At 45.9% G+C, this 25,623-nt stretch overlaps 3 protein-coding genes across 8 annotated transcripts in view; 1 reads left to right on the forward strand and 2 right to left on the reverse strand.

Moving 5' to 3' along the window:
* The window catches only part of mast4 (microtubule associated serine/threonine kinase family member 4), a 49,541-nt gene extending 48,456 nt beyond the window's left edge, over positions 1–1,085 (reverse strand). For 2 of the 5 annotated variants that reach the window (XM_058064968.1, XM_058064969.1), the window contains exon 1: positions 472–1,085. In XM_058064968.1, the coding sequence (XP_057920951.1) occupies positions 472–591 (120 nt within the window). In that variant the 5' untranslated portion in view covers positions 592–1,085. The remainder of the gene's footprint in view (positions 1–471) is intronic. The other 3 variants (XM_058064967.1, XM_058064971.1, XM_058064970.1) reach the window with 3 other exon arrangements.
* On the forward strand, positions 1,062–7,577 carry bcl7a (BAF chromatin remodeling complex subunit BCL7A). Of its 2 annotated transcripts, XM_058064980.1 has the most exons (7): positions 1,062–1,080; positions 2,880–3,014; positions 4,511–4,592; positions 4,687–4,783; positions 4,874–5,017; positions 5,620–5,711; positions 5,790–7,577. In XM_058064980.1, the coding sequence occupies exons 2-7, from the start codon at positions 2,923–2,925 to the stop codon at positions 5,856–5,858; spliced, it is 576 nt and encodes a 191-aa protein (XP_057920963.1). In that variant the 5' UTR covers positions 1,062–1,080; positions 2,880–2,922; the 3' UTR covers positions 5,859–7,577. The 2 variants fall into 2 exon arrangements, with proteins under 2 accessions (XP_057920963.1, XP_057920964.1); XM_058064981.1 differs by lacking the exons at positions 1,062–1,080; positions 2,880–3,014 and adding an exon at positions 3,068–4,349.
* Positions 7,578–8,907: 1,330 nt separating this feature from the next.
* clip1b (CAP-GLY domain containing linker protein 1b) lies at positions 8,908–25,540 on the reverse strand. The gene is made up of 20 exons (XM_058064978.1): positions 25,432–25,540; positions 24,245–24,420; positions 23,813–24,184; positions 23,624–23,751; positions 22,104–22,228; positions 21,151–21,352; positions 20,886–21,083; positions 20,681–20,784; positions 20,545–20,605; positions 19,093–19,197; positions 18,717–18,878; positions 18,546–18,641; positions 17,485–17,545; positions 16,723–16,808; positions 12,458–12,543; positions 10,397–10,484; positions 10,168–10,336; positions 10,058–10,110; positions 9,868–9,974; positions 8,908–9,714 (listed from the first exon to the last, which is right to left on the reverse strand). Exons 2-20 carry the CDS (start codon positions 24,345–24,347, stop codon positions 9,480–9,482), a joined length of 2,541 nt encoding a protein of 846 aa, XP_057920961.1. The 5' UTR covers positions 24,348–24,420; positions 25,432–25,540; the 3' UTR covers positions 8,908–9,479.
* Between the last annotated feature and the right edge of the window lie 83 nt (positions 25,541–25,623).

The raw sequence follows: 25,623 nt of genomic DNA on the forward strand, positions 1-25,623 counted from the left end.
TCGCGCGAGAGGCGGGGTACACCCTGGACTGGTGGCCAGCCAATCACAGGGTACATATAGACAAACAACCATTCACACTAACATTCACATTCACATTAGCCTAGCATGTTTTTGGAATGTGGGAGGAAACTGGAGTAGCCAAAGAAAACCCACGCATGCAAACTCCACACAGAGATGGCCGAGGGTGGAATTGAACCTTGGTCTCCTAGCTGTGAGGTCTGCGCGCTAACCACTCATCCACCGTGCCCCATTATTATTATTTGAACAAAATACTGACAATGATCAATGAATATGCCAATATAATTGACATACATATTTTTAATTTTTGTTAAACTGTATGTTGTTACTGTATTGTTTGAAGTTAAATGTGTTTTACTAGATGACAAGACTTTTTTTTATACTTTTAGCAACTTTTTAAACTTGTTTTCACATTGTTGGCATGCCTTTGTGTGTGGTGTAAATGACTCGTACCTTCTCGTCTTCACATTCGTCATCTTCTTCTGGAGTCTCCTTTCCACTCTCCGTATTTGCGTCCTCTTCGGGGACTCGAATGAAATCAGAGTCCCTCCAGGCGTCCACCTCGGCCGTCATGTCTCCGTCTCCCAGCGAGGTGGACTAGCTCACTGCAGCCGAGACACGTCGCAGCTCCGTGGGCGTCTAGGCGAGGACAGCCCCCATGAGGACGTCCACGGTGGAGTTAGCCGCTAATTAAGTTGCAGGGCCCCGCACACCTGCAGCACACCTGACCGCATACTTAACACAGAACGACACCGGAAGTCCGTGGAAGCGTTGAAAAGTGTTTACCGGCACCGTGGAGCGTCAATCGGTAGCCGATAGAAGACGTTTGCTGTCCGGTTGGCTTGGAGGTTTTCAGCCTCCGCCGTTCATGCCGAGACTAACGTCACCCTGCAAAAGTGCGGCGCCCAAGGGGGAAACAAATATAAACCACGCCCACAAGAAGCGAAAACGAACCAATCACGTTAACAGAGTTCTATCCATACGGAAGCGAGCACAGGCCTAACATGCCAAACTAACGTCAAACAACTGCGATTGTGTGTAACGTGAGATCACCGTGTACACGTACGTAGATGTTTTGCTTTTAAAAAAACTTGTATAGCGGGAATAGTCCGCTGTGAGGGTTTTCCTATTACAATTACTGAGAGAACCAGTATGTTTTGGCTCGTCGCCTTTGTGTGACGTCACTGTGTGGCAGACAACTTCTCAGACAACGAGTGCTGTTATAATGAGTCAACTCTAAAAATGATGATTGACTGATTTGGTGCCCGGACTTGTTTTATACACCGAGACAGTTTTTTTTTCAGTTTGATTGGCTGCACATTCATATTATGCAATATGCTCATTAGTGTCAAATTCCGGGCCTCAACATGTTGCTGCAGAGTTAAGAAGTCAGAAAGGTTTTAGGTGCACATATTATCCATATTATGCTATTTTAAGACAATAGCACATATTTCTACCAGTACTTAAAAACACTGGCTGTAAAGTCTCCATATATTGCTACCTGAAGTGAAACAACAGGCTTAAACATGTTATTTTGTGGTGTACACTGGTCTCTCGTTTATCACGCTTAAGTGGTTCCAGACCCGGCCACAATAAGTGAAATTCAAAGAAGTGATATTCAATATTAATGCATGAAATACTTTAGACGTTATGGCATACAAAACCATATGACAATCTTCCACGTGTTTTTTTAAACATTATTAGAGCCATCAAGACATGAAATAAAACTCATGTCGTCACTTTTACATTCCTATTACCCAATATAGTAAATATAATCACAGAAAATAAACATTACACATAAATTGGTTAACACAGACTCGCACGTGAGCAGTTCCTTGTTTTTCAAGCACTTTCCAGCCAATATTTCATGCTTTGCTGAGCTGCAGCACCCCCAGCTGGCGTCATGTGGTAATGTAAATCCCTGCGTGATCTTTGACGTCACAATATGAACCACAACACAAACTCACAAATCAACCTTCTAAAAACAAATCGCTCACGCCGGATCGTGTACATTATTCCCCATTGTAACTCACAATTTGAGCCACTACTTTTGTAAATCTCAACACGACAAAGCGTTTTTAAGAGTTAGAGTGACGCCCCCTTGCCAGTGCATAGTTAGCACCAATGTTAGCGTAAAGACGTTTAGGGTGTTTAGGGTGAAGTTTAGCAGTAGCTCCACATTTTCGCCAGAACGTTGTGTTAGAAACCAACAAAACAAACACACGCACACGCAGCATTAGGACGGCTCATTGGAGCACATGCTATCGGACTAATTAGCATAGCGCTCTTTCTTCCTCGCCCCTCCCTTCGTGTGCACGAGGGGTCGATCCTATGATCGGTAGTAACGATGGTAATATCACTTCGACGCGTCTTTTCACAAACGTTTTTATGTTTTTTGTTGATTAATGATATGATATCAATTAGATTCATTCTTGGTGATATTGTCGTATTGAACATTTGTATTTTGTTGAAATACTGTTTTGATTGCCTAAAATCATTCTCCTAGTTTGTAGTCGAGTATAACACTAATATTGATACAATGTAATATAAGTAGGATGCTGTTTATTTTACTGTTTTACATTTCAGTTCTTGTTATATTCTTCCTAGTGTAGCAAAGTCAATTCCTGCAAAAGATCATGCAGATCATGATCCTGATTAACAATTTAAAATGAACAAATCATTCTAATATTGAACATTTTAAGTCAACTGTGTTGACTAAACTATATTGGCAATAAGAACCCATGTATTTACTTGGTATCGAATCGATACCAACATTTTCAGTATCGCCTACTCGGGCCCCCTGTGGTGGCGCATGCGCACTGGTCTCGCTGTGCCCTCCACTGTTTGCATTGTGTCTGTAGAGCCGGCGAGTCGTCCCCGAAAACAATTCAACCCACCGTGGCAATGTCGGGCAGGTCGGTCCGAGCGGAGACCCGGAGCAGGGCCAAAGATGACATCAAGAGGGTTATGGCCGCTATCGAGAAAGTACGAAAATGGTAAGCGGCGGAAACGACGAGAGAAGGGAGGGGAGGGGGTCGGAGGCAAAAAGCTGCCTCGGTTATCTAACAAGGAGAAAGCTTTGTTGGGGGGGAGCGATGAATGAAATAATAGGAGGATGATTTTCGGCGTTCTTTGACGGGCTTGACTTTACATGCGGCTCGGCTGTACACACGGGAGCCTTCACCCGGTGCCGGCTGCTCGTCCGACTGCCGAGCTGCTGCTCTTCCCCACCGCCGTGCTGGAGCCAGACGAAGCCATTTCTGCAGTCACATGAAGCCGCCTGACGCGGAGCACGCACGGGGGTGGAGGACTTTTAAAACGCCCCAAGCTAGCCACGGTTCTCTGAATGGCTTTACCGTTTCCACGACGACGCCCTCGACTCGGAGCAGTTGGGAGTTTTCCGTGTGGACTTTTAAAACGAGCGCTTTTTTTTCTTTTTCCAAGTGCCGGAGAACAAGGCTCGGTGGGGGTGGGGAGCGGGAAGTGGGTTGCTGGAACGGGTGGTGAATGATCGAGAAGATCGCAGCTTTTTTCAATAAAAACGCTTGTTTCCACGTTATAGTCCTACTTACACAGCGTGATTAACATTGTTAATATAAGCACTACAGTACGTAGTACACGCACGCGCCTCTTTTCCGAGCCACAATACCAAACTAGCCAAAGAAATTAGTATTGTTTTAAACTTTGTATTCATTTCTAAATTGGGCTCGATATACTTACAATATGTTATTTTTCTTATAGCCTCTTCATGTTAAAGTTATAAGACTCCTAGAAAAAAATGCTGAATGCTAGCATGTGCTACAAGCTAAAAGTTACAACAGATGAACAACGTTCTAACCTTCGCCTGGACCATTGGCGCGATAGCTAATTTATTTAAGTACAATGTTGTATAAGATTAAATATGTTCCACTAAAATGTGATGAGTCTAAATATTACTTTACCGCACGTGAACGTCACTGCCGGGTTGACTCCATGTCAACAATATGACTTCCGGTTTTGCTGTCCGTCAGTACTGTAGAAGAACTTTGTTGTAACTTCATATTTATTGTCTAAACTACTACTACTACGAAGTTAATAAATGTTGACCTGAACGCGATTATTTCTACATTAAAAATGTAAAAATAAAAAAATCGCGACATGTAAACGTCACTTCCGGATTGTTTACCTGTCGACGATGTGACTTCCTGTTATACTGCTACTCGATAGTAGCTCTAGCTTCATATTTATTGTCTAAACGCCACTGAAAATTCAGCTACAATGTCGGTAAATATTACTGCAGTAGAGGTGAAGATGTCACTTGCGGTCAGTGAGCGGCAACAATATCACCTTAGGTTTGATTCTCAGTCCTGTTTGATAGAAATGCTTTTTTTTGGTAAACACAGCTGAAAAAGTGTCACCATCCATGTTAATGCAACTAAACAAGTCACAATACCATGTCCTGTTTGACTTAACGGCCACAATATCACTTCCTGTGACTATCTGTCCCATCCAGGGAGAAGAAATGGGTGACTGTCGGAGACACGTCTCTGCGTATCTACAAGTGGGTGCCAGTGACGGAGCCCAAGTCAGATGACGTGAGTAACCCCAAAAACCTGCCAAGAATCCATATTGTCTACATGTCACCATGAACTGAGCTCATTTGGTTTCATGTGTGCTTCTGATTTGAAGAAAAATAAGAACAAGAAGAAGGGCAAGGACGAGAAATACGGCTCAGAGTTGACAACCCCGGAGAACAGTTCCTCTCCCGGGATGATGGACATGCACGGTGAGTGCCACAACACCCAAAGGTCCAATTTTGGTTGCTTGGTGCAACCTTTACGTAAAGCATTCTGATCCCTGTTTGTTTGCCTTGCAGATGACAACAGCAACCAGAGCTCCATCGCCGACTCGTCGCCCGTCAAACAGGAAACCAGCTGCAGCACCAGTCCGGCACCGGAGTCCACTACAGCGTCTCATCGTGATGACGGCAAGACCGATCAGAGTCCTGATGCCAAGAGAGGTACCACATATGTTGGAGACCTGCTGGTTTTGACACAAGAGGGAATGATTCCTTGCCTTTGTCCTGTGGTTGGCTCCCACACCGGAAGAGGCGTTCCAAAAACCTTCTATTCTCAGAACATGACTTCTCTTGCAAAACTAGATCATTTTCTGAGGATTACAACTTTTTTTCTGGAAAATTATTTCCATAACATTACTTGTCCATAAAAATTAAGATCCATCCATCCATCCATTTTCCGCTTATCCGGGTCACGGGGGCAGCAATCTCAGTAGGGAAGCCCAGACTTCCCGGTCCCCGGCCACCTCCTCCAGGTCCACTGGGAGGACACCAAGGCGTTCCCAGGCCAGCTGTGAGACATAATCCCTCCAATGTGTCCTAGGTCTGCCCCGGGGCCTTTTCCCGACTGGGAATGCCCGGAACACCTCACCAGGGAGGCATCCGGACTCGATGCCCGAGCCACCTCAACCGACTCCTCTCGATGGAGGGGCTCTACTCTGAAACATAAAAACAAAACTATTTCTTAAAGGGGACCTATAAATGTGGTTAGAAGGTAAACCATGTCCACGTTTTGGTGTTTGGTTTGATTGCGTTGTCGCCTTCAGGTAAGACCGCATCATCGTCAGACGGTTCGGATCGAGGGCAGAGCATCAAGAGAGAAGGAGAGAAAGACGCCTCGGACAGCAAAGCCACTCAGGTAGAAACGTGTGTGTGAATGTTCTGCACTCCTGTTTCCCTATGGAATATTGATTAGTGGGTGTGGTTTGTGTGGCAGGATGTGGATCAAGCGGCCCCGCCCAGCAAGAAGAGCAAAGTAGAGTGTCAGGACTTTGATGAGAGTTAAACCCCCCTCCCCCTTTCCTCCCCTCCCTCCATTAACTCGATTTGGGCTAATGGACTCACCCCACTCCCGACCCTAACCCCTCTTGTCTGAAGGGAGAATTGACGTCTCCCCCTCTTCTGGGTACTCCTCCGCAAGAGCCCCCCCCCCCCCCCCCCCCCACCCCCAACGTGCTTCCTTCCACGTGTGACCAGGAGGGTGGCGCCCGGGTATCCAGATTTAGGAAAGATTGGGGGCGGGGTTTCCACGCTGCGACGTTGACGCTCCCGGTAGACTGATGTTGTTTCTCTTGGTATTTAGGAAAGTGTTTCTTCTCAGGAGGGTCAATGCACTGTTACGGTATGTCACAATCGATCACACTTTACATTTGCTGCTCTCCAGTGGAAGCCTCTTCTCTCCCTCCATCGCAACGTCCTGTTTGCCACGCTAGGAGGCGAGGAAGGTGCCTTGACAGCGCTTTTTGGTGCCATCTTTTTCTTTTTTTATGCCTTAAAATGCTCACGGTGGTGGTGATGTTAGCTTCAGCACCTCACATCTGTCTAGCTTAGCAGAAAGCCTGGAAGCAAGTCGCCCCTTTCACACATTTCCTGGGTCCAGGTTCTGTGTGAGCGGCACCGACAAAGAATGGGCCAAGAAGCCTAAGTCAACCCGGCTGCTTTCCTTTTTTTTGGAGGTAAGGGTAGGAGCCTGTGTGACGCCGGTGTCCATCTTCTGTGTGAATGGCACCGTCACACGATGTAAGGCCACGTTGACCTTGCGCCACTTTTCCCTTTCACACACTGCCTTTTATGGCTTCTGTGTGAACGTCACCAACACAGAATAGAAGGCAAAGGAGTCATTCTTCCACCATTTGTCTATGTCGGGACTGTTCTGTATGAGAGGCGGAGGGGCTTGGGGTTTTTGTAGTATGAAGAGCCCCTTTCACACTGACGACAGGCTATGTGGCTGTTCTGTGTGAACCGCACCAATACGGGCCGGGTAGGACAGACTCAACCCGGTATGTTCTGACATCTTAGGTAGTACCAGAGGCCGTGTTTTGATGGTCACTGTGTGAAAACCTTTGCTCGCTCCTTTTATGAAGGTGGATAAATGGAGGACAAGTCACGGCGCTTCCAGGCTTCATGCTAACGAGATGTTGCACGTATCGACGTGAACGCCACACGTTAGCAGTCCAGGTTTCTCCCGACGCCAAGGAGTGGTAAAATGTCCCGCTAGCTTTGTCCTCACGGTGCTGACATCACGCTTGGGTCGGTCGTCGGCGCTCCCTACTTGAAGTCTTGTGTGGGATGCGGGAGGAGCCGGCGGTGGGTAGGCGTGGATTGCGGTGCGGGCATGGTGGCGTCTCATGGACGGAGAGAAGAGCAGAGTAGAGGATGGATTAGCATATACCTCATTCCCAGTCCAGCAGCGCTGGCGTTTCCAATGCTACGGTTGACATGTACACTTGTGATTAGCATTATTATTGTTATTATTATTACACACACACTCACTTTTTAACCTGGTAGCTTTGAAGCCATTGAGCCCATCCATCCCAGCTTCTAGTTTGATTCTTTCTCCTCCCTCACACTCGGGACCATTTTGTTGGACTTTAGAACTTGTACAGATTTATGCTTTGCTTTTTTGACTTATTTATTCCATCAGTAGTGCTTGGTTTTTATGGTCCGATGCTTTTGTTTTCTTAATAAAACCCACAAACTTGACTGCTGCTTATTGATTCTTCTAAATCCTCCATTGGTGGCTTCTTTCCAACCATTTTGACAACATTATTGCATTTTGCTTCATTCGTAAAGCAAACTTCTCATGACATTTTTGGGGGAGGTAAAATATATATATATTTTTTCCCCCATCACATTAAATAAATTAGATGTTTTCATTATTTGGGCCTATATATATTTATACATATTTTATATTCCTTTTGTGTAAATTAGTTTAATCTCATAACATTTCCATTATAAAATCAATACCAGATTATCAGAAAGATATTTTTCACACAAGGTTTCATTTCCATTTTTTCCCCATAACTTTTTAACATTACAAGCTAATATTCCATGTACTTTAAATTAAATTGAATAAATAACAATTATATAAAAATAAATGAATATAGTAAGAATATTATTACAACTTGTTTGTTCTGAAAAATATATTTCTTAAGAATAATTTCTTGAGTGAATGCAGAGTCTCAGCACACCTGAAGATTCACAGGTGCATAGGCTATTATGACTTTTTCCAACAAGTTTATTTCTAAAAAATACCACATTTGTGAAAATAATACAAACTGCAAATACAACTTAAATCTCACCGAATTACAACTTTGAAATAAAAAAGAAATGCGTTTTAAAAAAAGTAAAATGAGAGGGATAAAGTTTGTGCTGTTCTTTGTATTATTTTGATGAAAGAGTACACATCTTATTGTACATAGAAAAGTGACAAATCACTTTTCAACACACACTGTCACACATAGAAAACATTTCACAAAAAAACAACAAAAATTACTTACTGTAAGAAAGGTCACATTTCCATACAAACGGGAGAGCAGGACTCGGTGTATGACGTCACGTCTTAATAACAGGGCAGAAAAATAGCATATTGTACACCACAATGCTTGTCTTTTCACGCTAGCATCAGTTAGCAGTAGCTACTGCTAGTTAGCGTCGCACACTATCATTGACTAGCACAAGCTAGCGGTAGCCAGCTAATACGAGCTAGCACTAGCTTGCGTTAGCGAGAACGAGCTGTCACAACAGCTTCTTTTGTTCTAGTATGTAAAAAGTTTGAAAGTGTACTTTGTTACATTGTGGATTACAAAGTGACCAAAGTTGTGCTTTACGCCAAGAACATTTTGTAGGTCGAGACACATAACATTTTGGCCGTGTAACTGTTAGCTTATAAGATGGCGACCCTAACACTTGTAATAGAGGCCGTTTGCAGATCAAGCTAACTAGCTCGCGGTAGTTGGATACATTATTTGCTAACACGTGCCAAGCAGCTGCGCTATACGCTAACACCAAGTAAGGTTTACCGTTTGCTCAGCGTAATTGTGAATGGTGATATATTGTCGCCAACAAGCGTGTCCGTCGCCCCTTAGTACGGATACTAATTAGCGTCTTAATAAATGTCTTTATTTTGTTAAAGTGTAAACAGTGCAAAGAAGAGAGCTGCTACAGTAGAACACAACAACACGTGCTATCTTATGTCGCTCAAAGTTTGTCAACAAAACGTAAACGTGACGTAACCACAAGCACTAGATAAATAACAAGATTACATTTTAAAAAATAGTAGACGTAATTATTTTTAATGTAACAATTTTGCGGAAGCTCCTGAAATAAAGCGAGATTATTTTTAAAGTAGTACGGTAGTTAAGCGATAAAAGGATGTATTAGTTTCTGCGGAACTAAAAGACGGTTGGTTGTTAGCTTCACAGGAATGTTTTAGTCTGAGGTCCTTCCTCTTCGGTCCAGTAGGTGACGCCACACGCGTGATAAAATGATAAAAAGAAGGTTTTAGAATAGTTTAGATAGAAACGTGGATAAATATTGCACCAAATATCATATTTGGAGTGTGTGTGTGTGTGTGTGTGTGCCTGTTTATAAAAATACATCTGCAGGTGTGATGGATGGGAAAGTTCTAGAAGGTCTGGTCGTCGTTGCAGGAGTCGGTGGAGTGGCCAAAGGCCTCGCAGATGTCACAGTACGGGCGCTCGTCGGCCCGGTTACCACGGTAGCTGGAGTGCGGCACCGAGTCGGGGCTCTGGGCCTGAGTGGGACAGTCCTCCGTGTCGTGGAGGTCGAAGCAGTCGCAGATGTCGCAGAAGAGTCGCGGCGTCGCCTTCTTCTCGCGTTTGGACTCCGGATGCTCCAAACTGGCACGGGCGAGAGACACAGTTGGGGAAACGCTACATTCTCCCTCGCTCCACTACACTTACCCAACCTAACTAAATATACAACGTGGAATATTAAAACTTCATATTACAACTTTTTTTCAAATGTTAAAAAAAAGGACAGCTGCTTCTGACCTGTCATCATTGCCATTGAACTCCGCCAAGGCCAGCTTCTTCAACTTGATCTTCAGCTCCTCGTTCTTCCGCTGCAGGTCGACGATGACGCTATTCAGGAAGTTGATCTGACAGCGGAGACAGGGCGTATGAATAACAGACGTGTGGTGCGCATGTCGTGCAACGGCGGCGTCCCGTCCGTCCGCCTCACCTGCCCCTCGGCGAACTCCTTCTCCTCCCTCAGCTGGTCCAGCGCCGCATCGCCTGTGGGGCGCACCGCCGAGTCAGCGGAGAAGACACAAGGACGCATTCCCTCCTCACCTGAGAGCGCCGCCTCCCGCATGCCGCCGTCCTCGGAGGCCGAGCGTCCTGCCAGCCTCAGCTCCAGCCCGGCCACGCACTCCTGCAGCTGCGCTTTGTCTCGCTCCAGCGTCTCCACGGCCGACTGCAGCGTCTTGGCCACGGCGTTCTCTCCTCGTAGCGCCGCCACCTGAAAAGGTGTGGACACGTTTAAGACATCATCATCCTCCTCCTCCTCTCACATGCACACCTCGTTCCTGAGCGTCTCCAGCTCACGGTCTTTGTCCGAGATGCCAGAGGAGTCCTGGAGGTCAGCATCCTGATTGGACATCATCTCTCTGCAAGAGACAGGAGAATGATGCGTTCAATGCTGGACACTTCAATGGGTGCGGACCTCTAAAAATGCAGCACGGCTACTGAACGTTGGTGCAGATCTGGACAAAGGTGCGTACCTTCACTTTGCACATGTAAGACATACAAAATCCATACCATTTTGACATTATTAGAGCCCACTAGACATACTACACCCCTACTGTGGCCCTTACAACCTAATAGGAGAAAATAAGTCATATAGGACATAGAAAACCTGCTTAACATCTCGTAAATATCCTGTGTAGAGCACTCTACACACAAAATAACAACCCTATCGTCACCTTTACACTGCTACGACCCAATAGAGTAGACATAATAGGAAATAAGACCTAAATTGACTCACACATTCAGTTCAATGTTTTACTTCCTGCTCTGTTCAGTACTTCCTGTGGTGGCTATTGTCTCATCAATCGAACATGACAGACACCTAGTGACCATGGTAGAGTACTACATATCGCAACATCGTTGAATGTGTCTTCTGAATGTCTTATATTTGTGTTTTGTTACTTCGTTTAGACATTTCTATGCTTGAAAATGATCAAAAATATGGTCAAAAATATAACATTTTCTCAAATATACATATTTTTTAACCACATTTACTGTATTACTGTATATAATGTCTATATATATATACATACATATATACTGTATATGTATGTACAGTATATAAATACATATAAATACTAATACAGATTATATACATATATATTACTGTATATGTATTTATTGTTTGACATTTTTATACCATGTATTTATGGTCTATGATACTGGAGGTAATTTCTTTCAACACATTATTTCCATTTCCATGATCGCCCATAGGGACATTTTCTACTGAATCCTTTTTTGTCATTATGGGATGGAATGCTCGCTGCAAGAGAACTGGACTACATCGGCTGACGTGGATTATGACCAAACAGAAGATGTTTGCCTCCTTCGCTCTTGGGAGTCAACAGCTGTTCTCTTTGCCGCGACAAAGCTGCACTCATTCCACATCGGTGCATCCGCACGCACACGCGTACACAGCGATGTCACAGCCGGGCGCCGCAAGGAGGACAAAGTGTGTTACATAACAGCCGCACAGCCACGGAACGGCTGCAAGCAGGAAGTGTTTGATCATTGTTATTTTTTGTGAGGGTAGCGCAGCCAATTACGGCCATCTGGAGCTCTGACGTCACGGCTGGGGCTGTAAAAAGGACAACATGAGGAGAAGACGCGTGCGCGCACACACATAGGGGGCTAAAAATAAAAGTGAACATCAGGATAGAAGAAGAAGCGTCATCATCTTGAAATCATCCACGTTAGGTACACCTGCACTCCCTAATCACATACAGGAGATGCATCCAAAAATGTGCCGTTTTCCTTTTATGAATATCATGTTAAATGGTCAGGTATTATTGATGGTGGTTTCATCAGATTTTCACCTTCTCCTGTTGCTATTGAAAGCAAAAGGCAGAGTTATCAACACGGCTCGGATTGCCTGAGTGGTGCATACCTAATGCAGTGACCAATGACTGTGTAAAGCAGCAGCGGGCAAACTGCGACCCATGGGCCACGTCAGGCCTGCCAAGCCTAATCTAAATTTAATTTAATTCTAATTTATGTTGGATTTATGTTAGTATGTTGGATTATTTTAATACTAGTTTAAATTTAATTTAATCTAAATGTCTTTTTATAAACCTTAAAAGGGGACCCATGATGCCTTTTCCTCTTTTCTGACCTATAACTGGAGTTAGAATGTTGCATTCTGGAGTTAAACCATGTCAACGGGTGGATACCTGGCATCTGTAAAGCTGGTGGTGCTGCATGCAGTGCAAAGCATTCCAAATGAGCAACACTGCATAATATTCCAAAAATACATGCGCTTAAATGAAATTCTCCCATCCCAAAAAAAGACCTGGTAATCTCTGCAGTTAAGTAAATAAAGGTCGGTGGTGCTTACATTTCCTTGCGGAGGAGGTGCTGCTGCTCCTGGGAAAGACTGAGCTCCTCTTGGTATTTGGAATTCTGCTGCTTCAGAGAGTCTAGCTGCACAGAAACATGAAACACACGTGGAGGTCTGTCACTATGCATAATGGAACACACACACACACACACACACACTTACACTACATGCAAGCATTAGTATGTGCATGTACATACAAGTCACATGTATAATTAGGTGTACGCTAATTATTGGGCTGATATGAGGGAATTATGACATCATACCAATGAAGCCAATTAACCAATAATTGAAAAAAAAATAACACGGCGGTACGGCGGACGAGTGGTTAGCGCGCAGACCTCGCAGCTAGGAGGTCCAGGGTTCGATTCCACCCTCGGTCATCTGTTTGTGGAGTTTGCATGTTCTCCCCGTGCATGCGTGGGTTTTCTCCAGGTACTCCGGTTTCCTCCCACATTCCAAAAACATGCTAGGTTAATTGGCGACTCCAAATTGTCCATAGGTATGAATGTGAGTGTGAATGGTTGTTTGTCTATATGTGCCCTGTGATTGGCTGGCCACCAGTCCAGGGTGTACCAAGCCTCTCGCCCGAAGACAGCTGGGATAGGCTCCAGCACCCCCACGACCCTCGTGAGGAAAAAGCAATTTAAAATGAATGAATGAATGAAAAAAACGCTCCAATGAAGCAAGACTCACGTACTGTGCAGGTGAGCAAATCAAGCCCTCCTTTTTCCACCTGCCTGTGACGTTAACAGCCTGCCTAACTTCCCCTGAGCTCACTTGGAAACAAAACATTCACTTCCACATGTGTGTGGAAGTTCTACCAAGTGCCAAAGGTTTGCCAGACACCTCCGTGGTGTCATAGTGCCTGCTCGGAGCGTGTGCCCGAATACAGTGCACCTTGCTGGGCCATAGCATGTGGCTCGTCCCCCTCGTGATAGTAATCATGTCATGATATTTCATTAGCCAGCTAATCAACAAATCCTTTCACATCAACACATTTCTTTGGGTCCTTTTTACCTCCAGGTGTGCATTAACTACTCGTACATCTAAAGAAATAAATATGGAAAAGTTTGGTTCTCGGAGAAGCACAAAGACATTGGTTTATTCATCAATTGAATCACGTCAATGAAGGCAAAGGGATTCATTGAGTGTGACACGACGCTAAAAGCTTTTCAAGGTGTCTAAAAATAACGCATCGGGAGTCAATAATTAATTAGGACTTTCACATTAACGAGCTGCAGCAAGATAAATGTGCACGTGTTTTTCTATATCTATTTTCTATATCTATATCTGTGTGTGTGGAAGCAGGACGTGTGTGTTGTTGTGTGGAGACGACAACAAGTATACGTCCACCTGCACTGTGCACACGCCTGTCAAATGGACCAGGTCACATGCTTGTCCAGCCGCCATCATGTCTCTTCACTGAGTTACACTTCAGGTCCGAACATGGTACCCCTCCTGCTGGTCCCAACATGGCACCCCTCCTGCTGGTCCCAACATGCAATCTTATTTTTTTTTTTTACACTTCCATATCAATTCTTTTCAAAACATCTGACCGAAGCACAGCTTAGCTTTTCAACTTTGCTCCAAAAGGCTTCGTCAGCTGAAAAATCTTAGGTGTGGTGTCTCCCTGTTTAAGTCCCTAGTGGGTGTGTCCTCTGGAGGGGCATAGCAACATGTCGGTCGTTGGCCTGCCTGGTGTCCAGTGTGCCCATGGAACGAGACAATCACTCAGGGGAGATCACTTTACTGATAACCAGGACCATTTTTTTTGTAGTATTATTTTTGTAATATCCACCCTCGGCCATCTCTGTGTGGAGTTTGCATGTTCTCCCCGTGCATGCGTGGGTTTTCTCCGGGTACTCCGGTTTCCTCCCACATTCCAAAAACATGCTAGGTTAATTGGCCACTCCAAATTGTCCATAGGTATGAATGTGAGTGTGAATGGTTGGCTGGCGACGAGTCCAGGGTGTACCCCGCCTCTCGCCCGAAGACAGCTGGGATAGGCTCCAGCACCCCCACGACCCTCATGAGGAAAAGCGGTAGAAAATGAATAAATTAATTAATTTTTGTAATATTCCTCATATTTTCATGCCTTTGTTGTCAAAACCCCTGATTTTTTCCCGAAGGGATAAGGTTAGAAAACAATGTTATGCTTTATGTATGCATATATGTAATAATTTCCCCCAAAACAAGAGGGTACTGGTTTATTTAGACCAAAACACGTGAGTAGGAGATACATACTGGATACAGTGTTGGAAGAGACAGCTGCTGAAAAGAGCATCAACCTCCGTGGGGACGCTACTGTGTCCCCCGTCTGCTGTCCTAAGAGATGGGTGGCTTGGTGTGGTGACTGCGTTCCCTACACTAACAATGTTCACGTAATGAATGAAAAAAAGGCTTATCACCATCAACGTGCTATTTTTGCCGGCTTAGCTTCCAAAACAGTCAAAGTTTAATAGAACTAAGCATGGATCAAAAAATGTAGACGACTTTGAAGTTAAAACTATTCTTGCAGACTTGCAGGAAGATGATGCATCAACTGAAAAGTCAGGCAGGTCAACAAGCAAGATGTAAACCTTTGGTCCCCCCCCCTTGTACCTGGCAATGAGGAGAGTACACGCCGCCCGAGTAGGCGTGATGCAGCGCCGCCACGACGTCCATGCCTGCGCCTGGAGCTCTGCTGCTAAACGCCTCCTTGCTACTCCGCGCCGAGCATCAATAAACCCTCGCCCCCCTTCTGAGAACCACTGGCAAACTAGTGGAGGGAGACGCAAGAGAACCGCCCCCCCCCTCCCCTTCACTCTTGCTGCCATTATGTAAGCGCTACTAAGCCCCGCCCCCACTCTACCGCAGCTGGTCCTGCCTTCCCGGCTCATGACGATGTGTGCACAATAACCTCAGCATCTTGTCAGCCTGCTAATACACACTAAAATGCACCCAAAATGCAACATTAAAAAATAATTCAGAATTCAACCACACGCACAATCAAAACTTTAAATTATTATTATTTATTCAAAATTATAAAAATTATTTGTACAAATTACTGTTCACGCTGTACATTGTTGTTCATATTTGATGTCATCTATTTACTCTCTGCTGGAGCCTATCCCAGCTGTCTTCGGGCGAGAGGCGGGGTATACCCCGGACTGGTCGCCAGCCAATCACCGGGCACATATAGACAAACAACCATTCACACTCACATTCATACCTATGGACAATTTGAAGTCGCCAATTAACCTAGCATGTTTTTGGAATGTGGGAGGAAACCGGAGTACCCGGAGAAAACCCACGCATGCACGGGGAAAACATGCAAACTCCACACAGAGATGGCCGAGGGTGGAATTGAACCCTGGTCTCCTAGCTGTGAGGTCTGCGCGCTAACCACTCGCCCGCCGTGCCGCTACTCTCCACATTATTATTATTATTGTTGTTATTTATTATTATGCGGGAGCCAGGCAACGACATTTCATTGGCAATTTCACTGCTGTGATATTGTGCAATGACAATAAAGAAAGTCTATCTATCTATCTATCTATCAGTATCTTTTCGAAAAAAATCACTGGGGTACCATATCACAAAAAAGCGATGATGACCATAGAGCTGGACATGGAACACACACATCTCCAGCACCAGCACAATTTCATCTGTCAGCTAAAACTGTACACGGTTTGACCCTGGAACAGATTATTTCAACTTTTTATTGTCGTTTTACGAGCGGTGTTGTTGGCTGTAAATGTCAAAGTGCTGCTGCTGTGAAGATCATTACAGCAACAACGCTAGAGATGGGTCACACACACGCACACACGTGCACAGCACGGCTCAGCGTACCATGTGAGGATTACATCACCACCACCGACAGCGGCGAACAGATTTGAGAGCATCGCCCTGAGTCCGCTCTGCTTTTAAAAACGCTTGCGCCGTCTTGAAAGTTACGGTGATGGCATGAGGGCATGCGCACCAAGCAGCGATAAGCTTGTTTCTAACCTTTGTCTGCAGCGCCGTCCTATCGCACGGCGAACACACGGCAAACATGTGGCCAGTCAATGCTTGGCCGCCCAAGAGAATGAAATAATGCATCCCGTTCGCCAGAGCATGCCCCACTACGCCAAGAACTCGGGAGATGAAGGCATCAGGATGATGTCAGACATGTGACCTGCTTTAGCATATTTAAGGGCCCGGACATGATGATACGCTGGTAGTGTGAGGTCTGATGTGAAATATGACATATGATTCCACAAACAAGCTTGTTGTCGTCCTACCTGTGTCAGGCGAGCTTGGAGTTCCTTTTCTCGACTCTGACTCTCCTCTCGCAGCACTCGCACCTCATCCTTCATCTGCTCCAGTTCTAACGCACACAACAACAACAGTATCCACAGTCAATGCTAGCTGTGCGCTCGCAGCTGGCAGGTGAGGCTGACGGCTGGTGATGCCCGGGAAGATGACGGCCGGGTAAGGTTGGTAAGGGATGCCACGAGTTAGGAAGCGGGTTAGATGGCAGATAAGGTGACGGGTAGCATGGTATGCGAGGGGGCGGGTCAGGCTGTGGCAAAAATGTGACAAGCGGGGCGGGCAGGTGAAGTCGTAGGTAAGGAAGTCTGGCAAGTGAACTGCAAAGATGGAAGGTGAGGCACGTTTGCTAGTCGACACCTAGTATTGTAGGTGAGGGTAAGGCTGGCTGGTGAGGCAACAAGGAGGCGGTAGCAAAGGTGACAGGTGCAAGGCGGCCAAAAAACGGCAGGTGAGGTTAGATTGTAGGCAAGGTGCCAGATGCCAGTTGAGGCATGTGGCGTGTCCGAGATTGCGACAGATTTGATTACAGGTGAGGTGGCAGGTCACACAAAGGCGCAGGTGAGGTCATAGGTGAGGCAGCAGTAACATTTGCAAAGATGGCAGGTGAGTCGGTAGGTGTGACAAGTTAAAAGTACGGGGACTGCAAAGGTACCAGGGTGATGTGGCAGGCGAGGTGGACATGTCGCACGGTGGTGAGGTGACCGCCAAGATGGCAAACAGCCCGTGTTTACCTTGTGTGGTCTTTTCCGTCCTGGCGTTCTCCTCCTCCTCGGCCTGCTCCAGCTTCAGCCTCTGGGGAGGACAAACAGCAGCGTGAAGACTGACACTGACACTCTTCTTCTGCTTTCACTTCAGCAGGGAGGAAAAGTCACACTATTTGATTGTTAGATTACCAATTTCTTCTTTATTCTCATGACAGAACTTTTTCTCCAACCTAATTGCCCAAAAATGACAATTCTCATAAAATGTAAAAAAAAAAAAAACATACTATGACTCTATGGAACTAATGACTACTAATTACTACTGTTATTATTACGTTGTATTACTACTGTTACTAATGATTTTTCATCATAATATTACAATTTTGGGTGGTTAGCGTGCAGGCCTCACAGCTAGGAGACCCAAGCTCAATTCCACCCTAGGCCATCTTTGTGTGGAGTTTGCATGTTCTCCCCGTGCATGCGTGGGTTTTCTCCGGTTTCGTCCCACATTCGTCCCACTAGGTTAATTGGCGACTCCAAATTGTCCAAAGGTATGAATGTGAGTGTGAATGGTTGTTTGTCTATATGTGCCCTGTGATTGGCTGGCCACCAGTCCAGGGTGTACCCCGCCTCTCGCCCGAAGACAGCTGGGATAGGCTCCCCGGGTCCCCCCGCGAGCCTCGTGAGGATAAGTGGTAGAAAATGAATGAATGAATTCTCCTCCTGTTTTGTGTGGAAGTGGTAACTTTTTGGCTTCTTATTTTGTCTTTCCCCACCCTCGGCCATCTCTGTGTAGAGTTTGCATGTTCTCCTCGTGCATGCGTGGGTTTTCTCCAGGTACTCCGGTTTCCTCCCACATTCCCAAAACATGCTAGGTTAATTGGCGACTCCAATTTGTCCATAGGTATGAATGTGAGTGGGAATGGTTGTTTGTCTATATGTGCCCTGTCCAGGATGTACCCCGCCTCTCGCCAGAAGACTGCTGGGATAGGCTCCAGCAACACCGCGACCCTCGCTAGGACAAGCGGTAGAAAATGAATGAATGAATGACAATTTTGTTCTTTCCAGTAGCACTAAGATACATTTCTTACCAAGCTGCTTAGTTGCTGCTGCACAGACTTCCTATCTTCCTGCACGGACCGCAGCTCCTTGTCTTTGCTCTCCAGGTCCACACTCAGCTCACTGATCTATGATGGACAACAGTGCGGTCAACACAGATGGACATCCAGCATGCATCCCGCCCACCTCGTCACACCCTCTACCTTCTTCTCCTGAGACTGCGCCTGGGCCCTCAGGCTGCTCATCTGCTGCTGTGACAGAGACACGGTGTCCTCCTTTTGCCGGGATGCCCGAAGACGTAGCTGGAGGTCGGCCACCTCCCGCTCCAGCTCCATGATGCGTGAACGCTCTGACACCGTGGCCACCTGCGCTTCACAAGACAACTTGTTGCTGGATGTGCTGTCAGCGCTGGATCATCCACAGTTAGCTTAGCTAAGTGCTAAACAAAGGACAATACATTATGTACGGCACAACTAGCAAACTTGCTCCGTCTGTTGGATCAGGTGGGTCACTGCCCCACCACGTGGGAGTGCATGTGTGCCTTGTGGACTACAATAGACCGTGGGGCCGCCACTTTACCCTAGTGTCCTCTAAATCCCGCTGCAGTTTTTCCGCTTTGGTCTTTTCAAAGAGCAGACTCTGCTCCAGCTCCTTATTGTGGGCGTGTTCCAGGCGGGTCTGCGTCTGTTAGTGCGACACAGCAGCGAGAGAGACATGGCTGACATGCAGGCATTGTGATGCACACGCACTAAAAAACCAGCAAGAGAGACAGGAGCGGCGCTGTTGTCCACAAAAATACAAATAAAAAGCTCAAGATGCTATTAAATGTGAGACAGGATGGAAGGGAAAGAACGTCCACGCTAGACGAGGGCGGTCCAAACCGGCGCCACGAGGACCACATGGTTAGCAATGAAAGAAGGCAACCTTGACACTTGATATTATGTCAACATATGCTACAAACTTTCATTTATTGCATCTCAGCTTCATCACGGAGGTGAAAAAAATGATTATTCATATCAATTTCACTCTTTGATATTTTTTCCCCCCACATTTCTGCTGTTTTCATTTTCCCTTTTCAAAATTTTCCCAAATAAAATTTCTTCTCAAAATAATCTATGTAAATTTTTATTTAAGATTTTTTTAATATTCCCATAACATTATAAATTCCCAAAAATGATTCAACTCCAAACTGCAAATATGTCTTTACTTTTACAATTCTGCTGTTTTTTAAAACTTTTTTCCTGTAAATGTTCGTCTTGTAATGATTACTTCATTCCCATATTATTTAGACTTGTCAAAAAAATATTGTCAAAACTTTATTGTCCACACATCATTTCACTTTATGTTGTTTTCATGAGATTATGACTTTTTTTAATCTATTTTTTCTGTAATATTGAAACTCTATGCTACTAATGTCTCTATTAGCCTTTTATTCTGCTAAAACAAAGTTAATTTTCCAAAAATGCTAACTTTCTTTGTTGTTTTGTGTCTCATAATATGACGAGGTTATTTTCACAACATTACTTATTTGAACTTTATTCTTGTATAATGAGATTTCTGGTTAAATAGTATTTTTTGAATGTGCCGCGGGCCCGTACTTTGGACACCCCAGAGCTAGCAGATGATGATAAGATGATAAAAGCAGGCAAGCAGCAGCAGTAAAAAAAAAAGGGTATGCGTGTGAATTAGGCATGAAGGGACAAGCCGACATCAGAAAAAGCTCTTCATCCACTGAAATATCTTAATAAGGTAGGTAAGCAGACAACCACAGCGTACCCCAATGGGCATCCTCTACTTGTTGATGATGCTGTGTATGTGTGTAAGTGTGGAGAAAAGCCATATTCTGTGGACGCTTGGTTGCGCGTGGTGCGGAAGGACGAGCTAAAGTGAGAAAGTGGAAGTTGAGGTTCCAGGCAGTTTCAAGCTGGATTCATGTTTGATGAGGCTCGTTTAAAAAAAAGATGATTTCATGAAAAAAACACACCAGGGTGATGAATGAGTGCCAACTGGCTTCCATCTTACGTAAGTTACCTCAAGGTCGCCTTTGGTGATGCAAGCCTCTTCCATGCGAAACTGCAGGTCTTCCACTTTCCTGTCAGAAAAAAAAAAAAACCCAAACATCATATTTTCGTCCTTATTAAGAAACGCTAACGTGCAAACCACACGCCTTTTCTCCTCCTCCAGCTGGTTGAGCAGCTCCACTTTGTCCCGGTCTGCCGCTTCCACCATGGACCTCAGCTGGTCCAGCTTGGCCTCCATCTCCACCGTGTACTGGCAGACACAAACAATTAGCTTGCTTGTGGCGTTCATTTTGTAAAGACGACATCGGCCACAGATGTTGATGCTATGTTGGAGTCGCTCGTTTTTTGTACCTGATCCCGGCCCTTCCTGAGCAGAACCAGCTCCTGCTGCACCTCCCCGGCGTGACTCGTGGCCTTGGCCACCTCGCATCGCTCCAGGTCGCGCTCGGCCAGGAGCTGCTCAATGTGCTGCTGCTTCTCCTTCAGCGCCTCCTGAAGGGCCGTGGTGCCTGAGATCTTGCGAGCGTATCGGGCGGACGTCTCTGTTAGCTGAACAAGAAAGGCGGGGGTCACGACGCTGGCCGGACGGACGCCGGGTTTACCCAAGACGTCTTACCAGTCCCGCTCGGCTGGGTTTGCCGCTGATGGAAGAGGTGGTGGAGCTGATGGAGCTGATGGAGGAGGCGCTAGGGCTCCTTTTCAGGAGAGACCTCCTGTGGGAGCTCTTGGCTTTGGTGGGCGTGGTGCACGGGAAACCAATGCGTGTTACCTTGTGGACAGGGGCGAAGAGGCCATACCTGGGCATGCACTGAAAGTACCTGAGGAGGACATGAGTGGAATTAGACCAACAAAAAAAAATCACATTCACACCACACTTTCCCCAAAACGATCTGTTCCAAGGTCAAACTGCGGCCAACATCAACCCTAATAACGATACAGACGAGGTTTCACGTCTTTTCACATTTTTAAATGAAGTCAATTCCTAACTCTTCAAACCTCAAAGAGTAAAATCCAACCTGTGATTGTTTTTGTTTTTTAATATTACGAGGTTATTCTCGTAAAGTTGCAGCTTTTTCTCAAGAGATCACTTGCCGATGTGTCGTCTGCGATGGTCTGGTGCATGGTACTAATGACACCTCGTGGCCCGTGCAGACAGTTCATCAACATCTGCGATTAAGATATGCCTTTATTCGTCCCTCAGTGGGGAAATTTGTAATTGCGATTGTGATTGTGATTGCCTAACTTGATTTGTATCCGAGTTCATTTGGAACATTTTTATGGTTGAAAATGTTTCATTAAGGACGGGAATACCTTACATTAGCTTAAATGTGAATTTTGGAGACCCATGACCTAAATGAGGATTAAGAGGCATGGAAAATGGCTGGAAGGATGGATGGATGGATGGACGGATTTTGGATTAAGCCACAAAAAGTCTATTGAATGAATTTTTGACAGAGTGAGAGATGAATATATAAGAATCAAACACTCAGAGGTGCAAGCGCAAGTGTAAAAAGAAGAGAGTCCCATTTGAAGTTCCATCAAGGTTGCACCATCCGAGCACACACGCACCTGGTCCCTGCTACGGCCCCATCGTTCTTGCCCAGAGGTTCGTCCAGTTCCACTCCACACCAGTCCCCTTTGGCAAAGTCTGTCTCTCCCAGAAACCGAACCACTCCTGCCTTGGTCCCACCAACCTGAGGAATTCATCATACTGTAATACGGTCGTACCTGGCGAGATCACCGTAGATCACTAGACTGTGGTCTATTATTTAGTCCACGTGTATGGAAATACAAGTCATATGTAATAGTCTGGTCACTAGGTGGCATCACAGCAGCTGCTCGGAGCATGTGCCCATATACAGTGCACCTTGCTGGACCACAGCAGGCGACTCCTCCCCGTCTATACTCTGCTACTCCTGATAGTAGTCATGTTATGATATTTCATGAGGACTAATCAACAGGTACACTTGGTCACATCCCAGTTTATTCCATCCTTCTTACAATTCAGGTGTGCACAAACTACACTTACATCTACATTAAAAGACGATAGCAGAAATTCATTCATTTTCTACCGTTTATCCTCACAAGGGTCGCAGGGGGATGCTGGAGCCTATCCCAGCTGAGAGGCGGGGTACACCCTGGACTGGTGGCCAGCCAATCACAGGGCACATATAGACAAACAACCATTCACACTCACATTCATACCTACGGACAATTTGGAGTCGCCAATTAACCTAGCATGTTTTTGGAATGTGGGAGGAAACCGGAGTACCCGGAGAAAACCCACGCATGCACGGGGAGAACATGCAAACTCCACACAGAGATGGCCAAGGGCGGGGCTAGGTTAATTAGCGAGTCCAAATTGTTCCAAATAGTGAGGATAAGCGGTAGAAAATGAATGAATGAATAGTAATATGAATAGTAAATATAAAACGCTATTGCGGCGGTCAAGTGGTTAGCGCGCAGACCTCACAGCTAGGAGACGAGGGTTCAATTCCACCCTCGGACATCTCTGTGTGGAGTTTGCATGTTCTCCCTGTGCATGCGTGGGTTTTCTCCAGGTACTCCGGTTTCCTCCCACTTTCCAAAAACATGCTAGGTTAATTGGCGACTCCAAATTGTCCATAGGTATGAATGTTAGTATGAATGGTTGTTTGTCTATATGTGCCCTGTGATTGGCTGGCCACCAGTCCAGGGTGTACCCCGCCTCTCACCCGAAGACAGCTGGGATAGGCTCCAGCACCCCCCACGACTCTCGTGAGGATAAGCGGTAGAAAATGAATAAATGAATGAATTAACCTAGCATGTTTATGGAATGTGGGAGGAAAACCGGAGTACTCAGAGAAAACCCACGCATGCACAGGGAGAACATGCAAACTCCACACAAAGATGGCCGAGGGTGGAATTGAACTCAGGTCTCCTAGATGTGAGGCCTGTGCACTAACCGCCGGGACGCCGTGCAGCCCTATTGAAATTAGTAAATATAAAACGCTATGGCTTATCAGTATCATAACGCTCTTGATAAGCAAAAAGTGGAATCGGTTTGAAAAAAAGATATTGTGCATTTCTAAAAAGGAGAGATTTCTTACCAGGACACGATCTCCTCTCCTGAGCTCCCGCTTGTTCTTCTTGGCCGATTCTGTATCAGACAGGTTCGACACGGACTCGCTGGAAGCGAGCACTCGGTTGAGGACAGCAGTCGTCTTCCCGCCCTGAGCTAAACAACAAACACTGAGTTTGGTGTGGTTTATTAAAAGTGAGCAACATTTTGTGTTTACTTGTCGGTGTTGTTCCAGCCGGTGACGCCTCGCTTCTGGCATTCGGGACTACCGGCCGGGCCTGGCTGCCGTTGGCCTCCTTCTCTGGCAGCGGGCTCCTGGACAACTTGGAGGGTCGGGTAAAAATCCCCCTTGCGTCCTCGCACTGGAAGTAGCGCACCCCCGCCACTGACCCGTCGTTCTTCCCGATGGGTTCGTCCAGCACGATGCCCGCCCACTGCCCCGGGGCGAACTGCGTGCCGCCCAGGAACTGAACATGGCCAGGCTTGTTGCCGTTGACCCAGACCCTCTCGCCCATCTGGAATTCAGCACCGCCATCCTGGGTGGGGGAGGTTACGCTGCCGGGGGACTTCTCCAAGGGTTTTGGCGTTCCTGCAATCCCAGTTCAAGTCACGAGCCCCAGCTAGCATTGTTAGCATGATGGGTTCTTACCTGAGGATGGGGTGGTCCTGATGGCCACCACAGGTGGACGGGCTATCTTACTGGGGGGCTTGAGCCCACTTGCTTTGCCTGTTGTACTCATGGCTTTGTCCATCTGTGGGGGCGGGGGGCAAAGGGGATCTGGCCTGCCCCGCCACCCCCTTAGGTCCCAATGTGATTGAGGGGACCTGCAACATACATACATCATCTGCATGATACAAAATGAGCAGGAAGTTTTTCTTCTTCAGGGGTAAAGATCATCTATTGGACAGGAGTGTTGTGCTCTTTTTAACAACCCACAGACAAAGACACTGATCAAAGATCCATCTATTCTTTATGTGTGACAGGAGTGACTGCTGTTTTTAAGACTCTACTGCCAAAAATGATAGTCAAAGATCCTCTATGTGTGACAGGAGTTCTCTGTTCTTTTTAAAAACCCATAAACAAAAACAGTAGTCAGAGATCCTCCATGTGTGACAAGAGCACTCTGATGTTTTTAAGGCAAATATGCTAGTCAAAGATACTCGACTGACCGCCGGCTGTTTTTAAGAAGCAAAATCACTAATCAAAGATCGTCTATGTGTGACAGGAACCGAAAAACTAAAAACCTACTGTCAAAACCGCTGAGTTCTCCTAAGTTACATGTCATTCCTGGGTAGGATTTAGTCCTCCGGCACGCTTGTTAATGTAATAGCTAGTCGGCCCCGCCCAGCCGGCGTACTCGCACCAAAACAACAAGCAGTCCTCGTCCCATAGCTGTCAAACCTTGTTGCTTTTCGACTCATAGGATTTCCACTTGATTACTTTTACAGACGTCAGTTATGCAAGACTTATTATGCGTGTCAAAGCTTTGTTGTTTTGTGTCTATTACTTTTCATCATGCAACTTAAGAGTTAACCGATAGACACAGTGAAAAAACAAAATGTATTTTTACTTTAATTTAAAATCTAAATGGATTTATATGAAGTTAAGGGTGTTTTTTAATAAATGTCTTTATTATTGTTTTGTAGCCATTACAGGTCGCTCCTGTTGTGTTAACGGTACTTGGTTTCCCAGCTAGCTAGCGAGCTAGCGACAGATTAGCAATAAAAGGCGTTAACTGTGGCTACTTGAATACTAAATGACATTATGCCTGTGTGAAAGCGAGCAATGTTTTTTTTAAGTGGACGTGTACGGCAGAGGTTGCCGTGGAGGCTTACTTGCTCTCTTCAGGCGAGCTGGGTCCCAGCAGGGTGGATGCGGAGCACCGTTACATGTTTTCTTCCAGCCTGTCTTCTCCTCGCCTGGACAGCCCTGTGTGACGTCACCAGATGAGCCCAACGCTGCCTTCAGGGACCTCGATTATAGCTCGGTCATCCCTCGACTAAGCATTTCCACCCGTAGAATTAAAT

Source organism: Doryrhamphus excisus, chromosome 2, assembly GCF_030265055.1.
Source record: "Doryrhamphus excisus isolate RoL2022-K1 chromosome 2, RoL_Dexc_1.0, whole genome shotgun sequence".
Classification (NCBI taxonomy): Eukaryota; Metazoa; Chordata; class Actinopteri; order Syngnathiformes; family Syngnathidae; genus Doryrhamphus; species Doryrhamphus excisus.

What these genes read in the sequence shown, in the direction of transcription:
- bcl7a (XM_058064980.1), top strand. Translation starts at nt 2,923, where the DNA reads ATGTCGGGCAGGTCGGTCCGAGCGGAGACCCGGAGCAGGGCCAAAGAT. An exon ending in CGGGATGATGGACATGCACG is followed by an intron (nt 4,784 to 4,873) that starts GTGAGTGCCACA and finishes TTTGCCTTGCAG; the next exon opens with ATGACAACAGCAACCAGAGC. An exon ending in CGGACAGCAAAGCCACTCAG is followed by an intron (nt 5,712 to 5,789) that starts GTAGAAACGTGT and finishes TTTGTGTGGCAG; the next exon opens with GATGTGGATCAAGCGGCCCC.
- clip1b (XM_058064978.1), bottom strand. Translation starts at nt 24,347, where the DNA reads ATGGACAAAGCCATGAGTACAACAGGCAAAGCAAGTGGGCTCAAGCCC. An exon ending in AACCCAGCCGAGCGGGACTG is followed by an intron (nt 21,084 to 21,150) that starts GTAAGACGTCTT and finishes TTTCTTGTTCAG; the next exon opens with CTAACAGAGACGTCCGCCCG. An exon ending in TCCAAGCTCGCCTGACACAG is followed by an intron (nt 12,544 to 16,722) that starts GTAGGACGACAA and finishes GTTTCTGTGCAG; the next exon opens with CTAGACTCTCTGAAGCAGCA.